Below are 8,838 nucleotides of genomic sequence, written 5' to 3' on the forward strand. Positions count from 1 at the left end.
CTGCATTAACATCTCAAGATCAGGAAAAACTGAGATCATCCAAATAGAGAACAAATTCATCAGAGCTCACCTGGACGGAAAATTCGCACGCACCAGAAATATTGTGATATATATTCTATAATAAGAATTGCAAAAATGTGGATACTTTCTCAGACTTCGTCGTTGCCATGAAAATTAATGTTAAATTTACTGTCAAACTGTCAGGAGATGAATGAGTTCTTGTTTATACCAAGCAAAACGTATAAATTAACTAGAGCATGGCATATATTATACAATTTTACAAGGAGAATAAGACCGAGTCTATGCATTTAACCAATAATAGAAAAATATATGAAATGGGGAAAGATTTCCACTACCTTATTGCCATTTTTAGTTCATCTTTGTCAAATAACCACTTATCCCAAAAGCTTAATTTGTTGGGTAAGAGCCACATGAATGGTTTTATATTATATTCTAACACGCCCCCTCACGCAAGAGTCATTTGAGCTTGAAGTGTGGATAAATGCACATGCCCACCTACCATGTGCTTAATCAAATTCCACTTTTTTAATTAGAAAGTGATGGGGGGAATGATCGAACTCTAGACCTCTCGGCCATAAAGGCTCTGATACCATGTTAAATAACCAATTAACCTAAAAGCTTAAGCTGTTGGGTAAAAGCCACATGAATGGTTTTATATTATATTCTAGCAATCTTTTCTTGAAGAACACATTACTAAAGTCGAAAGGAAATCATCACCTAAGTCATACATAAGCTGAAAGAAAACACGCTTATCCATAAATTAATTTGATCAGCTTATAAAAGTAAGTTCAAAATAGTTTATATACATGTCATAAGTTGTTTACATAAATTAAACTCTCGTAAACATTGATAAACACTTAAGTTATGGTATAAGATAAGCTTAAATAACCTCTTCGAAGGTGGAGATTAACCTATTAAATTTTATTGTATGCATAACCTATGAAACAGCTCAACAAGTGATAGCTCATAGCTATGAACATGTAGGTAGAACATCTTGTGGTAGAAAACTCCCTTCTTGATCCAATGTTTCCCTAACTGCCCGGTATAAAGATATCCATGAAGAAGTGTTAACATCCAAATGACCCCACAAAAATGTAGGATTTGGAGTTGCAAGGCATGATGCAGTAACCAAATCCAAAACTGAAACTTGTTTGATATTCCGTGGAAAATTGAATGCCAAGTTATGAACTTTGTGTTCATAAATTTTGCCATTTCTGTCCAATTTATACCTTGAAGTACCCTGAAATTCTCCTTTAGCCTCCCAAGGGACACGCGGCACACCCCTGAGGTTCCATCTAATCAATATAACATTCTCTGAAGGTTGCCACACCCTGTATACCTCAAATGCTATCTCATGGAACAAGAGTTTGCCATGAAACCTTAATGCCCAGGAGATCAATTTGTACTTTTCAATCCCAGTGAATGTGTTCAAGGGGTCCAGAAATGTTATATCATCCCTGAAATGATTAAAGTCGAATAAAATTCTCCATAAGATAACTTAAACGAAAAAAGAAAAATAGAAATTGAAGAAATGGCCAAATTGATTGAGAGCTTATGAAAACTGCGAAATAACACGTTTAGGACCATCTTTTGTTTAAGTAAGAAGTTGTTACTTTAACAAAAAAGTATCTCAAAATGTGTTATTTTCTCGTAGTTTTTAACAGTACACGAAACGGGGTGAGAAGTTACCTGTAAATGTTGTAATTGAGGTCTTTGATGAAGATAAGAGGTAGGTCCTCACGGAGGGTCCTCACGGCGAGGCCAAGGTTGACATAGAATTCATCCTTTGGCTGCTGGTGTTGCTGCTTATCTTGAACACCTGGTGGAGTTTGGAGGGTGGGTAGGGAAGAAGAGAAGGTGGAAGATATAGGAAACTGATAAGTGGTTTTTAAATTTAATGGTGAAAAAGTTTGAGGAAGGGGTTTGTCTTCGGATTTGGATTGGCATTGGGCTAGGAGAGAAGGTTGGATTCGGATGGTGGGTAGAAGAAAAGCCATAGTCTTTAATGCACAATGGTTTTCAAAGATATTATTACCCTTCCATTGAGAGAGATCAGACAGAGAGTTCAGAATTGTGAGCTACTTATTCTGATTTATGGTTGTGACATTTTGTTGAGACTTTGAGTGGCTTTGAACGTGGTCATAAAATTGAGTTGAATAGAAACATAATACTAGCCATTTTCCTTATGGGCTTTTGTATTTAATAATACTTTTCCCTTCCAATGGAGGAATAAAAGTTTTGTGGAAAAGAAGAAAATAGAAGTAGAAAAATAAAAATTAAGTCCTTACAAAAAAAATGATTCATAAACTACAAGTACACATACCTTGCAATTAATATCCTTCTATCTCTAACTTTCTTTTTTGTCACATTACATCACATATCACATCTATTATTTATCTCTCACATCTTTCTATCTCTACCTAGATAAAATTATATTTAAAAAGTCTCCCTTGAATGAGTTTGGGGTGCCAAAAATTTAGAGTGAAATTTTTATGGATGAAATTTAATATATGAGAATCTATCTAAATTCCATCACTTTCTTTAAGAGAAATTACACATTAGTTTATTAATCTAACTCAAGCTACTCCTTCAAAAAAAAGTCTTCTAACACAAGTATCCAGTTGGGAATATTCGCATTTTGATAGGGCTAATTCTTCGAGTGAGAGTTTTTGTTTATACACAAGACTCAAGTTTGATACCTTACTTAGGAAAAATCAAGTATGTACAACAAATAAAAATCTTCAAGGTTTATTTTAGCTGAGTACTTGAGAAATTTTTATGTTTTCTAAGATGCTTTTAAAATGTTATGTTCATCAATAAAGTTAATTTCCCTTCACACATGATTGCCATGTGGCAAATTAAGTTTCAAATTTGTTACAATTGCTATGTATGATTATTCAGTTTGGTGGACATGACAGCTTGAGAGATCTCATCCATCCAAAATATGTTGAAAGAAAAACAAAAAATATTTTGAATGATTGAAATCTCTTTTGAGTGCTCTTGTTAATGAGCAGGATTTACTCCCGTGTAAGGGTAGTAAGAAGCATTCGATCCAAGACACGAAAAATCCAAATGGATATGAAAATGACAAGTTAAACAGCAGCCTAGCAGATGAATGAATACAAAGAGGGTCCTCCTCCAAAGGAATTCTCAAATGGATATTCTTCAAGATTCCAACATCTTTCCCATAGCCAATACAAAGAAAGAGCACATTCCTTTTCAGGATACCCTGCACTTCAGTTTGGCATGATTTGTCTCTAATAGGCTAGAACAAGTGTAATAGCATTCAATTTATATTTAATGGTAGCAAAGCATGAATGAGAGAAAAGAATAATTTCAACAGGCATTACTTTTTTAGTATAATTTCACCAGTGGCAGTGACAGTTCCCTAATCAAATGTCATCTGTTCAGCCTCATGCCTAATGGATTCAAACAAGGGTGACGATAGGTAACGCTCTCCAGAACTAGGGAACACCACCTGCAGCAACCAAAATCATTAATGAGACTTCATCAAACACATATAATAAGAATCTACATTTTAATCCATCTATACATCAATGGCATTACTATGGACACTCTTATAGTCAGATCAATGCACATGAAATTTCAAGTATTCTTCAGTGTATGACATTATAAAAACTTAGTTTGTGCCTTGTTTTTTTCCAACTACTTGTAATTACAAAAAAAATCATATTACTATGCAATAAATTATCAGACTTGAAAACTTTTTGGTTCTGCCCTGTAATCATTGTTACTAATGACGATTTTGCATTATGATTTCTATTTATTGTAGATAGGTAACCTACAACAAAGAGTTTCCCAGTATTTTCTGGTCTCTTTGCCAATTTTATTGCAGCAGCTGCCGCTGCTCCGGACGAAATCCCTACCTGTAACAAGGGAAAATATCACTGTAATTCTGTCAACATAAAGAGGGATAATAACTTGAGTAACATTGAAGTCCTAGAGTGATAGACATAATGGCCAGAAGAAGAAAAAAAAAAGTAAGTAATACAAGGAAATTTTAATTGCAAAAGCAATGGAATATAACCGTATCCATACCAGCAAACCTTCTTTCAGGGCTAACTGCTTAGCAGTCTCTATAGCTTCCTCACTTGATACCTGAAAAAGAATAACAAAGATAGAAAACGAAGAGTCACATCTTTCCACAGCAACATTTGTGTGATTCAGTTGATAGTACCTTAAAATTATAAATAGGAGCAAAGAAAGTGCAGTGCTATAAGTTCCTGATATATCTATGTAGAATGTAACCTGAATAATTTCATCAAGCAGATTCACATCCAGCACAGCAGGAATTATGCCAGCACCAATTCCCTGAATCATATGCTTTCCTTTTACAGATGCATGCAGTATGTCCAGTTAGTATATGGTCATTCAGATGTAGTCCGGAAGTAAATTACTGAGTGACATGTTGGATTAGAAAAAGAAGAAACAAATGCCAAATGAAAGTTACATATGTAGTTCAAGAAGTTGAAAGGGGAAAACAATAAATAAATGCCAATAAAACACAACCATAATTGAAAAATTGTAATATTAGCTATGTTAGATGCAATCATACATATATCAAATCCTTATCTATGACCAAGGTAGTCGAAATTAGGATTATGCCTTTATTCAGGGAGGGGCTTGCTAATCGTAAATCGTATAATCATAAGATTAATAGTAAGATTTAGCAAAATTCCTATATATATGCATATAAATAGCATAAACAACAAAAATAAAACATTTTAAATAACTAGAAACACTTGATTAAAGTTGTACTCATAACTCATGAATCATAAAACATAACTCATAATTCAAGAATATCATACTAAAATAGCCTTGATATCAGCCCCAGTCCCAGTCTCTTGTCGCTGCGCTGGTGGAGGAGCCTCATCGACGGCGTCGAAGCAGAATGGGGCTCAGTAGCTAAAAAGATTAGGGGTTTTACGAAATAGAGTCGCGTAGCTTAATCACATAATCGTATTTAAGATGCAATATTAATTGCGATTGGCCCATAAAAGGATTATGCAACAGATTTTAATCGCCCAGGTGTGTTATAATCGCATAACGTAGGAATAAGGGATTGAAATTGGGATTTTGACTACCATGTCTATGATTGATACCAAAAGAATTATAGTAACCACTAACCAGTTCCTGATCCAATTATATAGATGCATAATGTGAGTGACAGTAGGTATTAGCTTGTTATCCTCCTTTTTCATATGAGCTCAATAAAAATGGGTAACAGCCAATATCACCAACTGCTTAGTTGTCTGTTCTAATATATTAACAAAGATACATTTGGTGTACTATCTGAATAACATTTGAAATGCAAACAAATCATTAGCAAGAGAAAAGAGTAAATCTTATGAAGTTACCATCAGGAAGATTTTGATAATGTGAAGAGATAAAAGAGTTGTTTGGAGAGGTTATACATGAAAAGAAAATAGGACAACAACAACAACAAAAGCCTTATCTCACTAAGTGAGTCAGCTATTTGGACCACTTGACACAATTGAGCTCAACCAAGAACTAGATTAAGAGAAACTAGGACAAGAAGAAGAACTAAGATAGGTGCATGCATCATTTACAAAGACAGTAACTTACCTGGCTGTCCACCACTCAAGACTGCACTTTCCACTGGTTCCACTCCATATACCTTGATGAAAAAACAACATTAGTATCAAAGGTAATTTACAAGCATGTAAATTATCCGTCCTCCACAGATACTCCCCAAAGGCATAGAAAAAGGAACCTTCATATCCGGGTTTCTCTCTTTGAGGAATTTCCCTGCACCTGTTATTGTACCCCCAGTTCCTATACCTGCTACAAGGGCATCAACTTTCCCTCCAAAATCTCTCCATATCTCAGGGCCAGTGGTATCATAGTGAATCTACAATCACGCGACAGCTATGTCATCAGAAATTCACCTCATTATTAGTCATTACATAACAACATATCAATATGAACAATTACCTTTGGGTTTGCAGGATTTTCAAATTGGTGAGGCATAAAAGCATCAGGTGTCTCCCTCATCAGTTCCTCGGCCTTTTGAAGACTACCCTTAAAGCCCTTATCAGGATCTGTGAGATGCAGCTCAGCTCCTAAAGCGCGGAGCACGATTCTTCTCTCAAGGCTCATCGATGCCGGCATTGCTAAGATTAGCCTGTAACCTTTAAGGGCTGCGATGAACGCCAACCCAATTCCAGTGTTTCCACTAGTAGTCTCAACAAGGACAGTCTTTCACCAGTGAAAAGAAAAATCTCATTTCAGAAACTCAACTATCTAGCTTCATGTGACTAAACATGATTAGTTTGTAAGGACCAACAAACACTAAATTGACAAATTGTATGATGCACATTTAACAAGCAGTTTCGCAGTACAAGAGTTCTGTTACCAACCTTCCCTGGTTTAATCAAACCCTTGTCCTCAGCATCATTGATCATACTTAACGCTATCCTGCATCCCAAATAACAGTTAGCATTTCTCCTCTAACTTAAAAGAACCCGTTCGGATGCAGACCAAATAGCACTTATTAGATAAGTGCGACCAAATAGTACTTATTAGATAAGTGTTATTTGGTCTGTATCCAAACAGGCTCAGTGTCACTAAGGCCCATTTCACATTAGACACCTAGAGTAGGGTGAAAAGTGAAAACACTTCAGTAACTCTTTCACTATGACATTGGTCGATAAAATTTCAAATATCAGAACAATATCTCATTAGTTCATGATAAAGAAAACCAGTAAACTCTCTGATACCTGTCTTTGACACTTGAGCAGGGTTCCATTGATTCCAACTTGGCAGCAATGCGCGCTACACAACCATCCACAACTTTGTTTAGATAAACCATGGGAGTATTTCCAATTAGCTGTACAGTAAAACCAGAAGTAAATTAAGGGGTTCACAATCACAAGTATTTCCAACTGCAGACTGATCATAATCAAAAGAGAAACAAGTAAAAGAAAATTACTTCAGTAACATCATTCTTTATTGCGCACTGCATCTCTATCGTGCTTGAAGCTACTGTGAATTCAATCGTATGGTGATGGTGTTAGTGGCGATACTGGTGGCACTCCTCTCCTCTTACCTTATTTCAGCAGTGGCTGTGGAGTGCTAGTAACAGTGACACTATGCTACGTTCAAAAAACAGGCTTTGACCAAAAAGGAAAGGCTTAATAGCTCTTTTAGTCCCTGACTTATCACAATTTTGCACTTTTGGTCCCTCTAGAAAAAATTAGCAAAATTAATCTCTCACATTTACACACTTTTGCCGTTTTAGTCCCAAATAGAATAGGGATCATTTTTGCAAAAAATAAAGCAATGTGGATGACTAAAAGTGCTAATTTTTTTATTGGGGACCAAAACTGCAAAATCGTGATAAGTGAGGGATCAAAAGAGCTATTAAGCTAAAAAAAAATAGTGACACTATGTTTCTAACCTTGTTAAAATATAATTATGTTAATTATATTGTATATGGGTTGAAGCATCTCTTGTGAAGCTATTAAATCTATTTGGCTTATAAAAAAAATGTAAGTTCCACCAACTTGGGAGTGTCTTAAAAAAAAACAACTTGGGAGTGAGCCTCAATGGTAAGTTGATTTTGATCTTCATGTGGAAACTTTGGAAATACAGCCTCAATCATCGGGCCGAGATCAAAACTGTCAATGCAACCTTCTCTATTTTTTGATATCAAACCTTGGCGCCTTATAGCGTAGGCGTATGGCCGATGAAGTAAATAATATTCTTTTGTTTCTCTATTTTTTTGATATCAAACCTTGGCACCTTATAGTGTAGGCGTATGGCCGATGAAGTAAATAATATTCTTTTGTTTCTCTACTTCCTTTAATCAAAAGGAAGCTTATAGCCTTGTAAGCCACTGCGAAATGGATCATCGGCAGAAGGCTCGCTTGTGGCTTTATCAAGACGAGCGATCATGCTAGTAGATTCTTTAAATGATTGAAAGCATCCTCAAACTCCTCGGACTAAACACACGAAGGATTCGTTAACATTGAAAGAACGGATGGCCTTGTGCCCCGCTAGCGGAAGGAATCTAGACTGTGCAACAATGATAAAAATAGGAATTACACAAGGAAATGGGGTTTGAATTGTGTCTTGTAAAGATATGAGTTCTTAAATCGTTTTCTGCAGCGGATTGATTAAAGCATTTACAACGATAAAGAACATAAACAAGCAAGAGCAACATAAAATATTTTTATCATGATTCACCCAATATCAGCGAGCTACGTCCATGCCTTAGTGTCCACCAAGATTTCCACTAAACAAGTATTAAATTGCTTTGCTTTTTGGCTTAAATGCTTAAAAGAAAGAAGAAGCTGAGACTGCAGCAAGAAGCAAGATCAGGGCCTCACACTGCCGACCAGCAGAAAAGAGCGACGAACACCAAGAAGCAAGATGTTTGGATGACGGAATCCTGAGCAGAAGGGGAAAGGAACGCGTACCAACAGAGCTAGAACGATCTCCTTTCAAAATTCCTCTACAAGTATTGTTCCTCACCCACACAGATCCAATGAAGCACAGATTGAGCGATTGAAGCAGCAATGCACAAGATCTACCCAAGTTGAGAGAAGCACATGATGTGCGATTGAAGCAACGGGCTAGAGGCTTATCAAACGCCAAGGAACCACCGCCCATGACGATCGCCGCCGGCGTGAGGAAGCAGAGGTTCGAACCCTACCATACTTGTAGCTCAGAGCATATCTCATACATGTTTATGCACCCCTTATCCTAAACTAAATAATGCTATTATTAATGTAAAGTCCATATCAATTTAATCTTTATTATCATTATTTATAT

The 8,838-nt window shown here is 36.1% G+C and overlaps 2 protein-coding genes across 3 annotated transcripts; both read right to left on the bottom strand.

The window, feature by feature from the left end:
- Window positions 1-795: 795 nt before the first annotated feature.
- On the bottom strand, window positions 796-2,273 carry LOC130749242 (uncharacterized). Its single transcript, XM_057602564.1, has 2 exons — window positions 1,711-2,273; window positions 796-1,478 (listed from the first exon to the last, which is right to left on the bottom strand). Exons 1-2 carry the CDS (start codon window positions 2,016-2,018, stop codon window positions 992-994), a joined length of 795 nt encoding a protein of 264 aa, XP_057458547.1. The 5' UTR covers window positions 2,019-2,273; the 3' UTR covers window positions 796-991.
- Window positions 2,274-3,120: 847 nt separating this feature from the next.
- On the bottom strand, window positions 3,121-7,155 carry LOC130749241 (cysteine synthase-like). 2 transcript variants are annotated; one of them, XM_057602563.1, is made up of 11 exons: window positions 6,995-7,155; window positions 6,783-6,892; window positions 6,423-6,480; window positions 5,998-6,261; window positions 5,777-5,914; window positions 5,629-5,680; window positions 4,291-4,370; window positions 4,081-4,140; window positions 3,828-3,908; window positions 3,372-3,499; window positions 3,121-3,250 (listed from the first exon to the last, which is right to left on the bottom strand). In XM_057602563.1, the coding sequence occupies exons 1-10, from the start codon at window positions 7,025-7,027 to the stop codon at window positions 3,410-3,412; spliced, it is 966 nt and encodes a 321-aa protein (XP_057458546.1). In that variant the 5' UTR covers window positions 7,028-7,155; the 3' UTR covers window positions 3,121-3,250; window positions 3,372-3,409. The 2 variants fall into 2 exon arrangements, with proteins under 2 accessions (XP_057458546.1, XP_057458545.1); XM_057602562.1 differs by having other exon boundaries at window positions 3,121-3,499.
- Between the last annotated feature and the right edge of the window lie 1,683 nt (window positions 7,156-8,838).

Source organism: Lotus japonicus, chromosome 3 (genome assembly GCF_012489685.1).
Source record: "Lotus japonicus ecotype B-129 chromosome 3, LjGifu_v1.2".
NCBI lineage: Eukaryota > Viridiplantae > Streptophyta > Magnoliopsida > Fabales > Fabaceae > Lotus > Lotus japonicus.

What these genes read in the sequence shown, in the direction of transcription:
- LOC130749242 (XM_057602564.1), bottom strand. Translation starts at nt 2,018, where the DNA reads ATGGCTTTTCTTCTACCCACCATCCGAATCCAACCTTCTCTCCTAGCC. An exon ending in CTCAATTACAACATTTACAG is followed by an intron (nt 1,479 to 1,710) that starts GTAACTTCTCAC and finishes TAATCATTTCAG; the next exon opens with GGATGATATAACATTTCTGG.
- LOC130749241 (XM_057602563.1), bottom strand. Translation starts at nt 7,027, where the DNA reads ATGCAGTGCGCAATAAAGAATGATGTTACTGAA. An exon ending in TGCTCAAGTGTCAAAGACAG is followed by an intron (nt 6,481 to 6,782) that starts GTATCAGAGAGT and finishes TTTGGGATGCAG; the next exon opens with GATAGCGTTAAGTATGATCA. An exon ending in CTTGAGTGGTGGACAGCCAG is followed by an intron (nt 4,371 to 5,628) that starts GTAAGTTACTGT and finishes CATCTGTAAAAG; the next exon opens with GAAAGCATATGATTCAGGGA.